This window comes from Lissotriton helveticus, chromosome 8, assembly GCF_964261635.1.
Source record: "Lissotriton helveticus chromosome 8, aLisHel1.1, whole genome shotgun sequence".
NCBI classification, from domain to species: domain Eukaryota; kingdom Metazoa; phylum Chordata; class Amphibia; order Caudata; family Salamandridae; genus Lissotriton; species Lissotriton helveticus.
In genome coordinates this window covers 1,175,316,177-1,175,336,979 of record NC_136069.1, presented here as the reverse complement: position 1 = coordinate 1,175,336,979, position 20,803 = coordinate 1,175,316,177, and the positions used below count along the sequence as shown (strand labels likewise).

Below are 20,803 nucleotides of genomic sequence, written 5' to 3'. Positions count from 1 at the left end.
GTTCAAAATAGTTGTAATCCATGCCATTGGACTATTTCAGCGTTTGCCCATAGTAGTGAAATAACGCACTATTTGAAAGTGTCAAGGCTTGTAAAGTGCAACGGAGCTTGAGTGATGGCCACTGTTATAACTCTTGGTCCAATCATAAAGAGCGCTCAAGAAACATCAGAGTATTCACCCACAGCAAGTCATTGGCTTACAATATTATGATCAGCTAAGACTGTGGCGCAACATGCAGCACACTAAGGCTTCAATTTGTGTCCCCTTTTCCTCAGTTTTGGTTTGACTATGATATACAGTGAGGCTTTTTAGGCTCATCTTGGCTTTTGCTCCAGGGAGCTGCATGAGCCAATGCATTCTCAAAATCGATTGAGCACCCAGCTTTGAACAGTTTCTCAGCAATAGTGATAAACTTAACCAGGCAGACTATTACCTGGACACACGAGCCGCGCAAGCACAAAAGAAGAGCATGATGATGTGTCCTAATTCCATGAGTGTTAAATATATGATGTAGAAACTTTCCACGTTTAGTTTGCACAGCTGGGCATATGCACAATATGTGCAAGAGATTTCTTCCTGCCCCAGACACAGCCTGCGTAGCGTCGAGCTAGGTTTTGGGGCCCACGCTGGCAGTGGGTTGCTTGCTGGTGATAGGTTTTACTGCCTTCTTAAATCTCTTTCCAGTTAAAGGATCTTAGTATGTCCGCCACGGCCTCTCTTAGTGATGACGTACTTAAGAAGGATGCCTTGCTGTACTAGCCCTTGCTCATGCAGTCTAACCTCTAAACGGATCTGTGCGGGGGAGGTATACTGCGGAAGATGGAATAGAGGCGGAAAACCTTGCACTTTGAGTTATTCAAAAATAAGTCTAGCTTCCCCGGGAAGGCTTCTGACCCATAAGCTAACATTGGAATCAGCTGTGCTTTGATTGCCACCAAGATTGGTTTTCAGGTTGTCGTGAATATTTCACGAAGTATTTTTTGGAAAGCGGCAGTGAGTGAGGCCAAGGGAGGCTTTAGTGTATTTAGGCTTAGTCTGTGGGAATGGCAACCTTGAAGCCATACCCCCAAATATTTATAGCTGGAACTTTTTTCCACTATGTTGCCTCCCAGGTACCATTATCCCTTCTTCTTTTGACCGCCTCCAAAGATGACTATTTTGGTTTTTTTCTAGATTTACGGCCATGGGTTTGTGCAGCAAAGGGCCAGCGCAATCAAAATGTTTTGCAGACCAATTGGGTTTAAATTCATCAGTACTATGTCATCTGCGTATTTTAGTGACATCCGCAGCTGTCCCAATTTCGGGGGATGTGAGGGCGCCTTGTTGGATGAATTGCTTAAATCAAAAATAAAAAGATTCAACAGAATTAGGCGAGTACACAACCTTATTTGAGATCTTGCGATAGATTGGGTGAAGAACAGACCCACCTCAAGACTCTGGTTTGGTGTTTTCTTGGAAGCAGAAGTTGTACAGCTGAGCTAGAGGTGTTGTTTTCTCCAGAAGCCCTGGTCCTGCTTGTAGATCGATGCTGGCAGTCCATTTGGACGAGGCGCCCCATTTCCTTTAATTTTCTTTATTTGAGCTTCAATTGTAGTTTGGGAACAGCAAAGAGTTGGAGAGTCGCCCTTATCATCTGTATACTATGTTGTTAATTCTGCGGAATGATACAGTAAGCCGATATGGGTTAGCGAAACTTATTGATCGGTGTGGTTGCCAGCTGAAAGTGTCAGACCATACTCTAGCTGGTTAATCGGGGCTCACAGAAGTTTATTATTCTTTGATTTACAGGCATGTATGACTTCAATCCAGTCTTGCTGCTCTTTGCACGCTTTGCTTCCCAAATTGCTTTTTTGGACTCTTTCCTTAGCTCTGTTGATGCAGGCAAATGAGATCCTGATGCTTGTGCACATAGCTTTACCTATGCTGCTTTTAATACACGCTTCAAATGTTTAAGTGCGCTTTCGAACCACTCGATTTAGCCTAGCTTTGATGCATCTGCTGTTGCCATTTGTTTGTGCCTAGGAAGCTTTTGAGATCTTCTTGCATTTTTTTTCCCAGGCAGCTAGTGGATTCAGCGGACCTAATATACTTTACGCGGTCAGTCTGTTTCTAGCACTCATATATTTCCTGGGGAAGTTCGGACCTCAAAGCATATCCAACATCATGTAGTCTATGAAAAGAATAGGTTGGTGGGTAACAAAATGCAGCCTTATCAAACTTAAACACAAAAAAAGCATTATTTATACTAAGTTTGCTCATTCCTAAATAATAAACAACAATGGGGTTGCCTAATCAGTAGACAACAGAATAAACTCATCCAGTTTGTGAGGCTGATTGTCTAAATTTGTCTCACATCCCCCTCCTCATCTGTAAAAGATATCTATTGACCCTAAATTTCGCATCAGTGCTTGTGTCAATAACGTGGCACAAAATGTACGACTGCACTTTGCAAACTGATGAACAACACACCTCGCAGTTGAGTTATTTGCAATACCTGAAATAAAGGCGTGGAGGTCTGGCTGGAGTGATTTAAACTGGTTGATGTAGTACTCTCGTTGTTCCTCGGTTATCCTCCAGGGGTCTTCAAAATAATTATTGCTGGAATCCTGGACTTCTCGTTCAACTGAAAATGACTGCGAAGACCAGAAATTAGAATATCAGGTGACTCGAAGAAGAGACACTTAAAAAGGAGAACAAAAGAAGGCCTTTAAACCTTCACAATGATTGAGAATGTGTACTAACAGCAGTAACCTGATGCTCAAGGGCAAACAACTGCAATCAATTACAAGTGAATGGATAACAACAACACTGACAGCCACATGAATGCAGGACAACAGAGATTAATTTGGATTATTAAAAGAAGCATTTAGCTCTGCAAAATTAAAGCAAGCAACAACCGACCCAGAATACTAAGAGTTTGGGCATGTGCGCATTGTAATCATTTATGAGAAGCCCTAACTGGTCGGTGTAATACCGTAAGCAGAAAATGCATTCTATTTGTTAATTATTATATGCCCGCCACAACAAACACTAAATTATCTTCTCATGGTTGTAGTGTGTGTGACAAGCATTGCCAAAGTCTACAGGTTTAGCTTTGTCAATGCGTTGTTTTGTAATGGGTTTTGCAAAACTTTATTGTAGAGGAATCTGCCGGCTTTCATCAATTGAAAAAAAATGGATAAAATCAAAAATAGCGCTTTGTTGTACTGGGGTAATGTATGACATTGTTCTGCATTCTGTCCATCAATTTTTCTTTTTGCATTTGTCACCCCGAGTGGGACGGGTATGCCCAGACTTGGGTCTCATGCTCTCCATGCCACTGGAATCAAGCTATCCTCGCTGATGAGGGCTGAAAGCCCGAAACCGGTTCTAGGATGCTTGTTTCCAGTTCAGGGAGGACCTGGCCTGGCAGTTCGGGCTGGAATGTTCCCATTGGGCGTAGGGTAAAGACTGATTTGCATATGGCTGGGTCCAAACTGGAATGGCATGGTGAGCAAAAAAACAATATGTTTAGGCCCAGATCTCTGTACTGGGGTGAATGCATGACATTGTTCTGCATTCTGTCCATCAATTGTTCTTTTTGCATTTGTCACCACAAGTGGGACAGGTATGCCCAGACATGGGTCCTGTGCTCTCCATGCCACTGGAGTCAAGCTATCCTGGCTGATGAGGGCTGAAAGCCCGAAACCGGTCCTAGGATGCTTGTTTCCAGTCCAGGGAGGACCTGGCCTGGCAGTTTGGGCTGGACTGTTCCCATTGAGCGCAGGGTCAGGACTGATTAGCATATGGCTGGTTCCAAACTGAAATGGCATGGTGAGCAAAACAACGATGGATTTAGGACCAGATCTCTGTACTGGGGTGAATGTATGACGTTGTTCTGCATTCTGTCCATCAATTGTTCTTTTTGTTGTTGTTGTTAAAGCACACAGTGTCATAGTAGTTCATGGCATTGAAGGGAACTACTTTGTGTGTGGATGTGCTCCTTGTGTTAGGGCAGAATGCCGTCACTCATAGTAAATCTAGCCAATGGCTGAATAATGCTGACCCATGCTGCATGCTGTAGTGGGCACAAGAAAAATGGGAACGATACAATAACAGACCAGTGGATGAAGAGGGCAGGCTGAAAGCCTGTATATGGAAGTATATTACACATACAATTTTAGCAAACTCAAAAGGTATTGGCTCACACCAGACCTGATAATGATTACAAAAAAGTTTTAGTGATATCAAAATAGTATTCCATAAATGATTTACAGATTTGGTGTTTGCATTGAATAAACACTATCTGTAACAATGGTTCTCAGAGGTGGATATATTCTACAACCACTTATTTGTTGGACTATCACACATCTTTGTCAGTGGGAGGGTCTTGTGCTGCTGAGTATCGCTGGTCTCCAAGGTGCCTCTCATGGAAGCAAAGACTACGGGGAACCTGCATTACAGCATGTTGTGCTCACTTGCACAGGAGACACCTTCTGGTTGTGTTTCTTTGCCTATAGTCTCAAGCATTTAAAGAAGCGCACGCTTACCAAGTTGATAGTACCAACCATTAAGAATACTTAAATTGCATGACCACAATGGAGGCACATAATGTCACTCTGTTGGGTTGTTTTGCATGATACTAGCTCCTGAGGTTACCATGTCCAGGAACTCGCAGGAAAGCTTCTTGCTTAAACCCATATTCACATATGCTTACCATTAATATGACCTTCGTCTTTGATACACAAACTGGCATATAGCATATGCCCAGTATTACCACCACTTTTTGGACTACAGTCTTGGACCCACTACCAGGATTTGCATGTTGGCCGTGGGCAGAACTGCTACTTTTTCCTATTTATCTGGCCTTTGTTCAGGTTTCAAATAGGTAAAAAAAGGTCCTCTCTTCTACAAACCACGGCCGAATATTTAGACTAAACACATTTTTCTCGGCTATAATTGGCAGTAGACAAAAGTTCCATCAGGCTTCCCCATCCTCCTCAGCTTTAAATCAGACTACAGCTCTAAATGTGCTGTTCCATGAACATGACACTCACCTTTAAATCAAACTTTATAATCGGCATAATACCCTTTAAAACATGAAAAGATGTGCCCGACACACAAAAAGAATGGGGGGCAGATTTTTGAAACTTAATGGCTAGAATGTAAGAATGGCTCTTTAGCCATAACACATTTTCAACAAAAACAAATAGCCTATCCAGTGATTCGCTGCTATCAGAACTATACTTGCTTCTTCAAAGAAAGAAAGAAACCCAGGTTGACAACTCCCTCTCACTTATAAATCCGTCTGGCACAGTGGTAACAATCTGTAACTGTAAACTGTAGATAATAAATAAAACCTCACAATTTATACCATAACAAGATAAATAAAAATAGCAGTCTGAATTTTCATTAGTAGCAGACTACTGAAAATCTATGTGCCCAACCAACCCACTTAGTCACAAGACTACAAAGAGTAAACAGGCATTGTCAAAGGAAACAGGTCTTATGTTGGCTGCCAGTCTTTTGGCTTTGTCAATGCTTGTTTTGCTTATATGGTTTCCGGAAAACTTTGCTGTCGGGCTCTCATCAACCTAAAAAAACACGGATTAAAAGCAAAAAATATTTTTAGCCTCAAAAACACTCATTAATATAGCAGTCCTTAGCACTGAAAAAACTACTTTTGCTCTTTGTGTGTCACGACCCCCTCATGCACCCTTTGTTTAGTAAAGCTAGCGCGCAGAGTTCATATCATGTTACTCCATGTGGCACATTATGGCGCGCTATGATAACTTGACTGGAGTTTCCCCATGACCATTAATTCCGTTATCCTTGATTCATTATAGTGTCATTCCCCAGCCCACAGGTGTCCTTTACCTTTGACTAAGGGTTGTGTTATCCTGCAGCGACTTATGGTACGCCATGAATCCATGTCAGAGTTTCCTCAATCACTCTGATTCCATTACCCTGAGCTTGCAAGCATTCCCTGAACATGGGCACCAATGGCTTGCCTTGCTCAAGCTGTTACCAGGATCTTGAAGTGTTTTACATCGTGCATGTTTAGACAAAATTAAACATTTGTTTCCTGTTGATTGATTCCATCAGTTAGTTTGCACCTGCTCTTTCTGTAAGGATCAAGCCAGTGCGCTAACATGTGTTTCCTTCAGGAGTCTTAGAGAATGTTCCAGATTGGCACGAGCGCCATGTGATACCACTGTATCCATTGGAATCTGAACATGTTATATAAACCACACCCAAATTCGAGCACCTTGCTTGGCCTATGCTCCAAGAGGAACAAGATTCCTGTCTACCCACTCACCTGAAGAATCGCCCGGACTGTGGCAGCTCATTTCTTGGCTGTAATTCAAACCTCCTCCGGTGAGTCCCTTGGCTCTAGCTCCCCTAACGCATGCTTCGTCAACGCCTCCAGCTCAGCTACTCCAGTTCCTCTGCGACTTCCTGAGTCAAAATCTCAAGACCTTCTTAGAACTTAGGATAAGTTGAAGTACTAGGCTAAGTACTTGATCTCAGATTAGTGCACACTATCCTTTGATAGGAGTTAGCAGGCCTGAGTAGCTGTGTCTTCCAGATTATAAACTTGTTTTTAAGGTTTCTCTCAGCGACTACCCTTCAGCTCACCTTTATTGTCTTGGTCTGGTCACCTTCCTTCAACCTTGGCCTTTAAACTGTGTTTATACAAGGACAAGTGACCTTATGTGTTGTTTCTCTGATGAACACTAGTGTTTAAAGAATTCTAATCAGAGCATTTGATTCATGCCCCATTCTTGTACTGAGATCAATGCTCCTAGTCTACCTTGAGAGTGTCATGCTCCAAACTGTGTTCCTAGTACACCTTGAGAGTGTCATACTCCAACCAGTGTGCCTAGTTGTACCTTGGGAGAGTCCTACTCCAATCTGTGTTCCAAGTATACATTGTGGGTGCCAGAAACTCCAACCCTTGTTTCCAGTGTAACCTCGGGAGTGCCAGTAACTCCAACCCATGTTCCAAGTTTTATCCTGGGAGTGGCAAAGGCTCCAACCATTATTTTGAGTTCATCCTTGAGGGTCTCAGAGATTCCTATCTGTGAACCTGGTTATCCTACTTTCATGCCTTACTGTAGAAGAAGCATGTAACAGAATGTTACTACAGTTAATGCAATGACAATGTATAAGGATGCCTGCTAGTGTACTGATGGTAATTGCCTTTTCTTGTTGTTTCCAGTGTATTTTGTCTACACCAAACCATACATCCCTACCTTTGCAAACATAGAAGGTCTCAGGAGCGGCACATCCTGAAAAGCACTAGGCATCTCAGCAGAACACATAAAGCATCGTAAGTCTCTCTTTTCTTATTTTGTCCCTACCCCCTATTCTTCCTCGGAACAGTGCGTGATTTAGGAGTCTCATCCCTGGATCTCATGCTTTTCTGAGAGGGATAGGAGGTCCAGCATCGACTTCAATGTCATCTCCGCATTTGGGACCAGGTGAGTACATGGCATTGTGAAAATGTGAATGACACAACAACAGACCAATGACTGAAGAGGGCTGACTGAAAGTCCCTATAAGGGAGTATATTACAGATATGACTTACATAAAAACTAAATGGGTCCTTCTAGTGAAAATAAATACTGGAATCCATCTTTCATATTCTATAGAACTTCAATTGGCTCCGGCGATATCCAGGAATAATTTAATGTAGGATGTATTAATAAACAAACGTTTCCTAAACGGAAAAAATAGCACTTATCAATGGAGCTAAACTTACTCTCCCCACCAAAAAACACCTGCTTTCCTTAAGCAGCAACTGCTTTTTAGCCCTTGACACACGCCCATATCATAAATAACTTCCCTACATGCTATTAACCTAGTCTAGCCAGTCAACAAGCAGAGAAAACTGTGAAGCATCTTGCAACAATGAAATTCGCTGGAAGCGCTATCTATAAAAACAGGACCTAAAGAGATTGCCATCGTAAGCCTAGTGGTTAAGGCCGCACACTCTCAGTCTGCAGGTTAGATGAAGGTTAAGTGCTCAAGACTCACAGTCCTATCAAGCTTTTACAGGTGTCCTAATCCAGACTTTGGCACTTGTCTGAAATCAGGTGACAGTGAGAATATCACTTAAGCTCACGGTGCCTAAAATATGTGAAATCTAATGTAATTGTATCAAATGTAAAACAAGCATTTGCAATGCAATAGGTCTCACATTTGGGAGAGTTTGAGCTATTGCTAGTGTAAATGACAATCCCTTTTATTTTTCTGTTTTGATAATCAACACATAAATAAAAGGCATTTTCCTTTACAATGCCAATAACTAAAACTCTTGTAAATGTGAGACCTATTTCATTTCAAAGAAGCAGCACCCATTGTCCCAGGCTGCTTGGAAAGTAAAAGCACGCATGGCGCACTGAATGTTGCAGGAAAGCATGTCATGCCTGCAGAAGGAGAAACATATAAAACAAGCATTTGCAATGCAATAGGTCTTGCATTAGGAAAGTTTGAAGTATTGGTATTGTAAATGACAATTTTTTAATTTATGTGTTGGTTTTGAAAATAGCGAAATTAATAGCTTTGTCATTTACAATGCCAATAGTTTTAACTTTCGCAAACGTGGCACCTATAGCATTTGTAATGCAATATGTGTTGTATTTACATGACTTAGATATATAAATATTACAAATAACAATGCAGCAGATGGAAACAGCAAGTGCAATGAAAAAGAGAAGCAAATGATGTTCAGACTGTGAGATTTGGGTCAGCCCTCTTCAGCCACTGGTTTCTTTTGGTCTGTTAGTCCCCATACACTTTACACTATGTACACATAAATGAAAACCAATACTAGGCTGAGGGTACCTTCATGTTTAGGGTCCTCCGAAGGCATTTTGCACACTCAGTCCTCACTCTGGCTCCCAGCGACCTGTGCGGTTCTTGGGTGGCTGACATGATGGTCTGGCCAGTGAGGGGCGCAGCTGTGCGTAGATTATTATTTCTTTCACATTATGGCATGTGGTGTTGCTGCTGGAGGACTCTGCGTCGGAGATGCTTTGTGCTAGTGCATTATCAACAGTGCACAGGAGGTACATGTTTGCATACTCGTTGCTGTTTCCCACTGGTCCTCAAGTCATTGCATTGCATCGCATTACAGAAGGGCCCTGGTAGAGTGAGTTGAGATTTGTTGCAACTGCAGTAGATCTGTGCTTGGATTGTGTCACTCCCAGTAATCCCTTGGCGGTAAAACATTGACTTTTTAAATCCCCTTTTAGGCAGAAAAGGGTGTTTAGTCCAGACCAGGATTATCGTTGTATTTGTGATCCAGCCCTTAGCTCAACAATAGACGTCCATTCAACAAAATGTCAGCGGTAGAGGAACTGACATCAAGAAATAAATCAATTAAATAAATCAATGAATGCATACTGCATGTGCGGATGATTTGAGATCGCTTGTTTGTCTTTCTGAGCAAGCCTTTAGCACTAGCTACCACCCGGAGGCATGTACGTGAGTACAGTAGAAGCCAAGGCAATTTGTATTCAGCCCCAAACAGGCACTATGGCTAAAACGAGAACAAATGCTATTAAATCGACACGATTTAGATCTGTTAATGCCATCTATTATTAAAATATATACTTTAAATGTGATATTTCAGCCAATTCAGCGGTAACACAAAAATTTGTAAAGTTATAACAAAGCCCACAAATACGTCATTTACCAAAAAGCAAATACAGCTGTGGAGATTCCACAAACGCATGCATGCCTTTATTGGCCATCACATCTGAACAAACAGGAGGAAGCAGACAAACAACACGCATCCACATAGAAACATGCTCACTAGGCCAACATGTTACAATGTGGGCCCCAAAAATGTACGATGCTGCGGGAATACGGTCCATCTTAACAGATAACGTGTCCCCTAAAAAGTTAGAAAGAGTGCGGTCTGCGCCTTACCTGCCCCACTGAACTGGCTGCTCCCGAGGCACGTGTCGGGCAAACTGAAAGCGACCGCGGGCAGGCAAATATTTTTGTCAGGCGCAAGGAGATTAAGTGATTTGCCCCGAATCACAGGACATTGAGGTCCCTGACGGGCTACCGCTCTAGCCGTTAGGCCACATCCTCTCCCTCTGTACCACAATTGCATGATACAGAGGCTGGCAATTGTAATTTTGGGGCCAGTATTCTTGTGGCTCGATTATATGCACACAAAAACAAGTACAATCGATAGGGGATCTCATTGTGATAGACAGTATGGTTTTAGCAGCTCTCATAACACTGCATAATGTAACAGAAACAGATCACATGATATTACATTTTTAACAACACTGTATAACGTATTTGACACTTTTAGACAGAAGACATGAGTCTCCCACTCAATGATCCAGGTTACACCCGCTCATGTTTATGGTATCAAAATAACTCAATAGCGAAAGTGGTCGGGAAGCAACCGTTTCAGGGATGGTGACAGTATCTGCTAATATGCATCGTGTCATGCTATGCGCTCGCCGGGGTTAAGTTTGACGTTTGCACGGACCCCTGGATCTGTTCCTACTGCCAGAAAGACCTCAAACCCATGCTTGGTACTTAAACTTCCCCGCCTCCCCCCGCTAGAGCACGGTGCCTGGCTCCCGGGTATCGCCATGGTGAGCCCAGCTTAAGCAGGGGCAACTCAGTGGCAGGGCAGGCCTGAAGAACAACAGCGGCTCCGAGGCGGACCTTATCCGTGGGTTTAAGGAAGAGGGGCAGTGCTGGCCTGAGCAGTACCGGAGCGCCTGAACCACCCAACACTGCCCGTAGGCTGGGCCCTCCGAGTCCCGTGTCCGTCCCAGGTCTCTCGTGCCCCGCAGAGACCGCACAACCCTCGCCGCCTAACTGTATTTACCCCCCGCAGCGGCAGCTCTCCTCCCGTGAGCATAGCCGCAGATCCACAGCGAGGCCCGGGTGGGCAGAAGTGACGCAGCAGAGCTGGTGCAGGCAGGCGGATTGTAAATAGCAGATCTCGCCCTGAGCAGTGCTCTGTTGTTAAGGCGAGGGCGGCGGCGGGGAAGTATACACCCAAGCAGCCCGATCTCAAATACATCTTCTAAATTACTGTGTTACAACACCTCACATTTAGTGGATCTATCCTGATAAGGCATTAAGCACAGTTGCTATAAACGAAATAATATTCACATCTTAAATTAAATTCCCTTTGTGGGATATTCAGGTCACAAGTCCTAAGGAAAATAGTAAGGTGACTATCATATGCAATTTGCAAATGACATAAAAACGAAGTAGCATCACAAAAAACAATGCTATGCTCTTTATAATAATAGCCGCAAAAGTGAAAGCAGTAACCTGATCCAAAACAGATGGCAGGCTGAGCGCGCTGCCTGGAGCTGGAGAATAGGGTTCGAGGCTCGGCGTGGGCTGCATTATTTAATTAATAAAAAATTACCAGCGAGTTCGGATTCGGGGTGGGGAGAGACAAATTAAAACAAGTTTAGCGTGATGCCACGGAGTTCTAGCGGAAGTCAGGCAGCCTTCGTTGGGACGTGGGCGGGGCCTGCAAAGAAACAGGAAGGAACTGCCGGGAGAACGTCCTGGAACCCTGCACGCTGAATGCTGGCTGCCGAGGGACACGCGGAAAGAGCCAGGTAAGTGGAGGGGGAAGGGGGGGGGTGTACGCGCGTGTGTCTGTGTGTGTTCGAGTGTGTCTGTGCGTGTGTCTGTCTGTGTGCACGTGTGTCTGTTTAAGGGGGAGTGCGTGTGTGTATGCAGTGTGTGTGTGCCTGTGTATGCGTATGGCTGTGTATGTGCGCATGCGTGAGTGTGGCTGTGTGTGTGTTTGCGCACGGGAATCTGAGGCAGGAGATGGGCACGGCGCCGTGCGCGCACACGAGGTGAAATCTGCGCTCGTGCCCATCTCGTGTCCACATTCCCAGAAACGGGTGACAATAGTCGTCGAGCAGACAGAAATCAATGCTTCGCATTGATTGCACTTCTAGGCTCGACCTAAAAAATATTGCTTACAGACTAAATAAAACATACCATGTAACAACAGAGGTAAAAGTGCCAGTACTCATGGGAGGTTACAAATGAAGACAAGGAGATACTAAGGAGGGACCAACCAGCCAAATACCGAATCAGAAGCCAGCATTTACAACGGACAATGACCCAAGCCAATGAAAAATATGGGCAGAGCTTCAACTCCATACTCGAATACAGCATGCCTTGCAGAGCAGCACATGTGCTGCCCTGTCTCAACCTTAAAAACATGTAGTCCAAATATTTAAAATCCCCGGTGATGTACACTTGTGATCGCACAGCCTACTACACAAAGTACAGCGCTCCACACACACACACTCACAAACTCGCTGTTGCATACCAGTCTGGCTTGTGCTGTATGAATATTAATACACTCATTTATCATTCCGATGTCATACTTGAAGATGACATTCATATTAATCCATCTGAATGCTGATTGGTCGAGTGAAATCTAAAAAATATCAGAAGAGGTTTGACATGGCAACACACTAAGCAATTTGGATTCGAAAAACAACAATTGCATGACAATTAGATTTACACCTCAGCCAGACAACAAGCATTTTGCAAAGGAAATCTGATGTGTTGCAAAGAACACAAGGGGAAATCATATTTGTGGATTTTACTGAAGTCCACCAGTAGGGGGGAGAAACTAGATACTGTCTGACTTAAACATTTTATATCGTAAATCTGTATCTTATACTCAGTTAGATGACAGATACAGCTAATATGCTAATGAATATTCAAAGTTTGAGATTGGGCATTGAGTGCACAAGGGATACCATCAATCCTGGGGACTCTGACATTGGAAGTGGGGAACGGCAGAACTGGTTTAGGATGAATCACAAGGGAGAGCATGAAGTGAACAACAGCAGCAATCTTTGGAGCGTTTGTTGATGTGTGCTGGGTCTGACCGGGTTATAAACACAGGTCTGGGCACCAAAAAGAATACTGCCCCATCTTCTCAAATTACGGTTCAAGACTTTTCATGAAGTAGAGTTTTCTAACACCAGACTGGTGCACTTTTAGAAATATCAGTGTCAAGGTTTTCAAATTAAAACACATTTGGACAGTGTTATTGTGCAAAACTGGGTGGGATATTAAGGTATCTTTAGAGTATCTCTACATGGCGTATACAATTATGCACTGAAGGAATTTGCGGTAATATGAGTGGCTAATAGTGCATTTCAAGACAAAGCAAAAAGCATACACGGCCGAGGAAGAGAGAGTGTGTGCATGCATTGAAGTGTGTGTCGTGTCCCTCAAACTTGCTCGCCAGTATGTATGCCTCTCTCGTACTACAACTAACTTCAATCACCAGCTTCAATTTTAACACTAGTAATGCACAGCCCTCAAAGAAGCCACAATTCCCTAGCCACAAAACCATCCCTAACTGGTGGAGCAGCTTAACTCGGCTGAGCCCTTACACGTCACTTACTTACGTAGATTTAGGTAGATTAACATTTCTTTATTTCATGTGTTCAAATTTTCTAATAAACAAGAGGGACTCGAATCTATTACTTAAATACTCCATGCTCAACTTAGTGGAATCCTTTAACGGGTGCATACGAATGTTGACTAGAAATGTAGTTCTCGTTTATAATTATATGAATGTTTATAATTATAATTCACAAATATATGCAATCATTATTTATTCTATGTGATGTTTCATATGTGTATTAATTGTAACGTGCCTCCACTTTTATTCAAATGTCAAGTGCACTCTAACTGCTGTGCTAAATTAGTGTAACCAAGGGCCTGAACCGTCTGAATTTAAATGTTTAACCTTCATGTGAAAATTGTTTTGCTTGAATGTTCTCTCCTCTGCAGGTTACAGGCTGTAGAGTAAGGCAGAGTTTATTTGTAGTGATAGAAAGGTAAGGGAGGATTTTCAAGGCAGGAAGAAGACGTGTTAATGAGGTGGGAGACAAGTTCTCAGAAGAGATGCTCAAAGGCAATCGAATGTGCTCCACTGAAAGTGTGGTAGAAGAGCTGGATGTTGCCAAATTCTACCTAGGAAGATGGAAATGTACTGGAAATTAATAGTGTCGATTACCTTGAATACTTTGTGTGCTAATAGATGTTGTATTGTTAGTTAGAGAGCACAGACCTTTAGAGATTTCATGAGGTACAGAGTTATTATACATTTCCTCTCACTGTGTAGCTCTGTGCTGTACTCTCTAGACTTGGAGTACTTTTACGAAAGACTATCATGCTGACACCTGATTCTTGCTTCCCATAGTTTACCAGGGTTTCCCCAAAGTTATAATAGATTAGGACAAGCTATATGTTATTAGAGATACTAATGACGAGGATCGAATTCTGCAAATAAAATTTCAGATTCTATGTCAGGACCGGAGGCTTCAGATTATGCTTTTCTCTCTTCGCTGTTTATTAACAAAAAACCACATAGCAGCCAGAAAAGCAATAAATGTGAGAAAAATATCTTATATACCCCAACACTGGGTTAATAAGAAAGTATCCAAAGTCCAAAACACTATTAAGTAAACTACATATCCCATCAGTCCACGAACATAGTCCTTGTACAGTGTCCACCATCCTAAGGTAGGGCGTCCATCTTGTGATCCCTTCCTCTTTCTTCGCTGCTTCTCAGCCAGTTAAGTGCCTTTTCCTATGCTCTCCCTCGTTTCTGTGTAATTGTGGGGGTTGTTTTAGGTTTTAGGCACCGTGCAATTGTTTTTTCTTGCTTAGGGGCCATTGTCTGATATTTGCAGTGTGTTTTTATCTTTCAGAGCCCCTTTTAGTTCAAAGTTGTCGCAGGGACGTTTCGCCCCTGACGCGACTGTCCCCGGGGTTGCGGCTGTGGTTTCTCGCCGCTAGAGGGAGCCGTCACGTCTCGTTCTCCTCAGCATGGTTTTCCCTGAGTGACGGGAGCCGCGCTGAGGAGAGGAACCGCACCGGAGCCTTTGCATGCCGCCTCACCGTGATGCCCTGAAGGGTTGTATTGCCCCATATTAATTTTACGCCCCGAAGGGGTCTGTACAAGCGGATTACCACGTTCACGTCTACGGGCCGTACCTTCCAGCACCATTAGCGGTGTAATCCGCTGGCCAGCCTTTATTTAGCATGAAGCGCGCAGGGGGGCGGCATTCACCCGGTCTTGAGAAAGTGGGTCAGCGCGCTGTGAGAGGAGTGCTGCCTCTATACTTTCTGGGTTGCCAGTGCAAAAGCCTTTGCTAGCCTTGGGTTAGCCCATACCTCTGGTCCCTGGTGCCAGTTGTGAATCTCTGCCTTCCCCACAGCATATAGCAGGGTTGACAGTCATGGCAGAAGGGTATTTTGTAGAGGAGGAGGAAACCCACCAGTATTTGGGGGATGATGAGTTCTATGAAGCGGTCGATCAGTCTATCTATAGGTGTGTGCAGGAGATAGTGGGGCCTATGGAGGATAGACTCTCAGCCCGCATAGTGCAGGAGTGTGCGAAGTTGGCCCCTGTGCCACTGGACCCCCCTGCGGTTCCCCCAACCCCCTTGGAGGGGAACCTGCCAGCTCCTAAAAAGGTGTGTAGGGACGGAGGCTCGGGGGGTGCGCGGGGTGTGGATAAGGATGCCTTTGAACGCCTCAGGGATGCGTTTTTGGCCAAGGCAACTGATCCTACATCTGCGCCGCTCCCAGCCCCGGGCCCTTCGGTGCAGACTGGGACAGCCCCTTCCTCCCCGGGAGGGTTCTCCCCTGCGGACACTGACAATGATGAGGATTCCGTGCGGTCGTGGCGCCCGTCTGGCTCCGCGGCTGAGTTGCCCCAGGATGCTTCAGGTATGCTTGACCCGGACGATATCATCCACCCGAGGTCGGCTGCTTGGGCGCTGGGTGACAAGGTCGCGAAGTTCGTGGCGGGGGGCCTCCGCAAGCCGTTGGAAAAAGAGGCGCGTAGTTGCCTGAGGGGAGAATGTCCGCGGCCTACACTGGAGGGAAAGGTGGCCATGACTTCGGAGCTAGACGGAAAAATGGCCACCTTTATGGCAAAGTTTGTAAAGGACCCTCGCAAGGGCATCGAACCGCTCTTGGCGGTCGTGTCAAGACAAATTATTGGACACAATAGGCCCACTGACCAAGATCCTCGATATGGCGGAGGAAGCCAAGCTGTCGGGTCCCGCCATTTCCCCGGACGTTTTGTCCAACTGGGCACAGAGGGCGGTGATATTCTTGGGTTACGCCAACTGCGCCCTCTCAACGGAGCGTCGGCGTTCCTTGCTCATCAAGTTGGACCCCAAGTTGGGGGACCTAGCCTCTTCGGAGGCGGGAGCGGTGGCGCAAGGCGGTCAGTTTGGTGACCCATTCATTAAAGAATTGGGAAAGTTTGTCTCTACTTTCTCCTCCGTAGACAAAGCCCAATCAACCATCAAGAGAGTGTTCCAACAGCGTTTTTCTAGGGGGGCCGGTCGTGGTAGGGGCCTCACGACCGGCCGTGGCAGTCAAAATCATCCCAATAAAGGGCAAGGCTCCGGCAGAGGCCAGTACAATTCCTCGGCCAATTACAATAATTTCTACCCCTCAAGATGCCAACGGTTCAGAGGGCGAGGCGGCTTCCGGAGCGACGCAGGAAACAACAATTCCCACGTTGAGTGTAATCCCTGCAGACCAGGTTTTGATAGGGGGACGGTTAGGTTGTTTTCTGGAGGCCTGGGCGGCAATCACGAAGGACGTATGGGTTCTTCAAACCGTGCGCGACTTCCGCATAGAGTTTTACGATCGCCCCTACCAGTTGAGGACTCCGCGTCCTATTCTTTTTTCCCAGGAGGATGCCCGGTTGATCGACGAAGAGGTCTCGGCGCTATTGCAAAAAGGGGCCATTTGTCATTCAACACAGCATCCCTCCGGTTTCCTCAGCAATATTTTTCTGGTGGAAAAAACGGACGGAGGAAAGAGACCCGTGATAAACCTCCGGGAGTTCAACAGCTGGTTAGTGTATAACCACTTCAAGATGGAGGATATCCATCTCCTGCGGGAAGTACTGTTGTCAAACGACTGGATGGTCCGTTTGGACCTCAAGGATGCGTACTTGGTGGTGCCCATCCACCCGCCTCATCGTCGGTTCCTACAGTTTCTCTGGCGGGACCAAGTCTTCGAATTCACGGCCCTTCCGTTCGGGCTTTCCTCGGCTCCTTGGTGGTTCACCAAACTGTTGCATCCAGCCGTGGAGGTCCTTCGGAGTCAGGGTATTCGGATGATTGTCTATCTGGATGACATCCTTTTAATGGCCCAATGTCCCAACAAGTTGGTTCTTCAGCTCAACCAGACAATAACTCTGTTGCAGGGTCTAGGCTTCATTGTCAACAAGGACAAATTCGTCTTTACGCCTTCCCAGAGGATGGTGTTCCTGGGCTTCATTGTGGACTCGGTGCAGGCTTCCCTGAGTCTTCACTCACGGAAAATGGCCAAAATCAGGCACGAGCTAAGGCAGACGATAGCCAAAACGCACACGTCCCTGCGTCAAATTGCCAGAGTAGTAGGGCTTCTCTCGTCCTCTATTCAGGCAATCTTCCCGGGTCCGCTTCATTATCGGGCCCTCCAGCGCCTCAAAGCGTACCACCACCGGAGAGACCTGACTTACGAGCAATTGGTTCCTCTGTCAGAGGAGGTGAAAGGAGAAATGTCCTGGTGGCTCTCCCATATGGAGGCTTGGAACGGCCGGGCGATTTTCGGGTCGGTTCGGACTTAATAATAGAATCGGACGCCAGCAGGTCAGGTTGGGGCGCCCGCTGCGGGGATTTCTCCACAGGCGGAGGTTGGTCCTTAGAGGAGCAGCAACTCCACATCAACTGCCTGGAGCTTCTGGCGGGCTCCTTTGCGGTCCGTTGCTGGACTAAGGACTCGGCGAAGTCATGTGTTCTTCTACGGATGGACAACGTCTCAGCGGTTCGCTATGTCAACCACCTGGGCGGCCCTTGGTCCCGGGCCCTGGCGAATCTGGTGAGAGATTTCTGGGATTACTGCCTAGCCCATCAAGTCTCGGTGACGGAGGAATACCTGCTGGGTCAGGCCAATCAGGTGGCGGACTGGCACTCGAGGTATCTGCAAGACTCGAGTCTCTGGAAGTTGACGCACAGGTCTTTCGCTGGTTGGAAACCATATGGGGCTCGTTCTCGGTGGATCTGTTTGCGTCCCGCCTCGACTTCCAGTTACCAAGGTTCTTCAGTTGGAGACCGGATCCTCTGGCGGAAGCCACGGATGCGTTTCTCCAAGACTGGAGTCGGTAACGGTCTTACGCCTTCCCTCCTTTTTCGATGGTGGTGAGGTCAGCGGCCCATCTTCGCCGCCAAAAGGTGGAGGTGGTGATGGTGACGCCCTGGTGGAGATCGCAAGTTTGGTTTCCAGTTCTCCTGGAACTTTCTTGGGATTCTCCAATCCTACTCCCCCGGCTCCCTTGTCTTCTTCTCAATCCGGACGGGGTCCTGCATCACCTAATAATGCAAGATTCTCTCCGCCTCATGGCATGGCGGCTTTCCGGAGACGCTGGTCGCTCCCAGGCCTTTCCAGCTCAGCTGAGTCCTTTTTGTCTAAAGCATGGGCTAACAGTACCACAAAGAGGTACCGATCAGCATGGTCCAGGTGGGTTCGTTGGTGTCTTCGACGGGACCTGGAGGTCGTTCACATCCTAAATTTTCTGGCGGAAATGGCAGCGGACGGTCTGGCTTACCGGACCATTAACGCAATGCGTTCGGCAATTTCGGCAGCGCATGAACCGTTGAATGTGGCTCCTGTTGGGGAGCATCCCTTGGTTTGCAGACTACTCCGGGGAGTACGTCTTTCTTTACCCCCAGAACCGAGATACTCCGTCCTATGGGACGTTAACGTGGTTCTAAATCTTTTCCTTTCGTGGCAACAAAACAAATATCTTTCACTGAAAGAACTATCAGCTAAATTGGCTATGCTATTATGTTTGGTCTCGTGTCATAGAGTCTCTGATGTGCGTGCTTTGGATATCTCTGCGACAGTGTTTTCCCCAGATGGAGTTACCTTTACAGTGGGCCGCCGTACAACGTCCGCAATAAGATCTATATCTTACCCGGCCTTTGTGGACGTCCCCAAACTTTGTGTTGTACAGTGCCTGAAGGTATACGAAGACGTTACAATGGAACTTCGCCCTCCGGGTGAACGGCAGCTGCTAATTGCGCTGCGAAAGCCGCACTAGGCGGTGTCTTCTCCCACCATAGGCCGTTTGGTGCAGTGGGTGCTACAGGAAGCTGGCATTGATACTAAGCAGTTTGGAGCTCAATCGGCCAGGGGCGCCATGGCCTCGAAGGCTTTCTCCTTGGGAGCACGTTTGGAGGACCTGATGCGTGCGGCGGATTGGTCCTCGGATTCCACTTTCAAACGGTTTTATTTTAAGTTCAAGTTCAAAGATCTTTATTCGGAATAAAACATCCATAAAAGTGCATAACAAATACAATGGCAATGAGTACAAAAGTAAACAACCGAATTTTAGTCTATCCAACTCTACAATAATGCAAGTACATGTTAAAAGAAGACAATATGTCTAATTTAAAAAATAGATCATTAAAAAATAGCGACAACTATGTAATGTGAGACCAAGACAAACAATGAACTCAAGACAGATATATGTACAAATCACAAACGTTCAAATTGTTAGGCGATGCAAAGTTCAATGGGCAAATTTTATCAGTCAATGTGCAAAGTAGCTCGCGAGCGAACGGCAGCTTTGAGGAAACAACTCACTCTAAATATTATTTCATCTGATCCTAACGTTAATAAATTCCTCAACGCTATCTTAAAATCCAACAGGTCATGTTTCCGACAATATGGCATTAGATAATGGGCAGTAAACACTTTATAAAAACCACAAAAGAACATAAAATGCATTAGACTTTGTTTCTTAATCGGGTTACACGGACAATTTAAGGTTTCCAAATGTTTGTTATAACCCAAAGGAAAGTTTAACAGATTTACGATGCTCCCGTCCCGAAAACGGAACAGTAAACTCCTGTTCCGTCCACCTAGATTTAAACATAGGTATTTCTGGGGCGGGGCAGGGTAACAAGCAGGAGGCTCCAAGTGGCCCATATACTTTACAACTGTACACTTTTTAAAATCTTTCCTTTCTCGCTCTTCTCTGTAAATATTGTACAGAGCCCTTTGAATCAGAATCTTATGTGAGCGGTCTATGAGATTGGGTGATGTAAACAAGTGTCCAAGCCCTACACTTATTAAACATTCATTCACGGCTTTCAACCATGGTATACAGTGTTCCCTGTCACATTTTAAACAGTCTGAAATTATGTCACGTGTCAATGATGCTGCAGGGTTCAGCCATGTCTTTAGCCAAAAAAGGGCCGGTCTTGATCTGACAAAGTCCTCTATAAAAGGGATATTTAATTCACTGAGGCATATATAGTTTGAGGCACAAATGACTCCACCCAGCACCTTCCGACAGAATCTGTTTTCTTCTGTCTGGATGTGGAGACAATTTGTATGTCCCCATACCTCTGCGCCATAGGTACCCGTTGGAATGCATTGGGTTTGATAGATCTTTAGTAAAGACTTGATCACATCAGCATGGTTAGGTTGGCGCAGAGAAATTATTGAGTTAATCGCTTTACCTAATTTATTCCTCGCATAGGAGACATGTGGTTGCCAAGAACCAGTGTTTGAAAACAACAACCCCAAGTATGGGAAAGTGCATGTACTTTTTAAAACGTTTTCCCCTGACATAATCTCAATAATTTTATACTTTTTTGGACCACAGGACATAATAAGTGATTTTTAAAAATTTGTGGTTAAACCTAAATCAGCCATAAAAGTAACAAAACCTGAGATTAAGATACGCAGTGCC

At 45.3% G+C, this 20,803-nt stretch overlaps 1 protein-coding gene across 4 annotated transcripts in view; it reads right to left on the bottom strand.

The window, feature by feature from the left end:
* Positions 1–20,803, bottom strand: part of REPS2 (RALBP1 associated Eps domain containing 2) — a 1,083,293-nt gene that overhangs the window by 510,387 nt on the left and 552,103 nt on the right. For all 4 annotated transcript variants that reach the window (XM_078658107.1, XM_078658103.1, XM_078658105.1 and 1 more), the window contains one exon: positions 2,495–2,633. In XM_078658107.1, the coding sequence (XP_078514233.1) occupies positions 2,495–2,633 (139 nt within the window). The remainder of the gene's footprint in view (positions 1–2,494; positions 2,634–20,803) is intronic.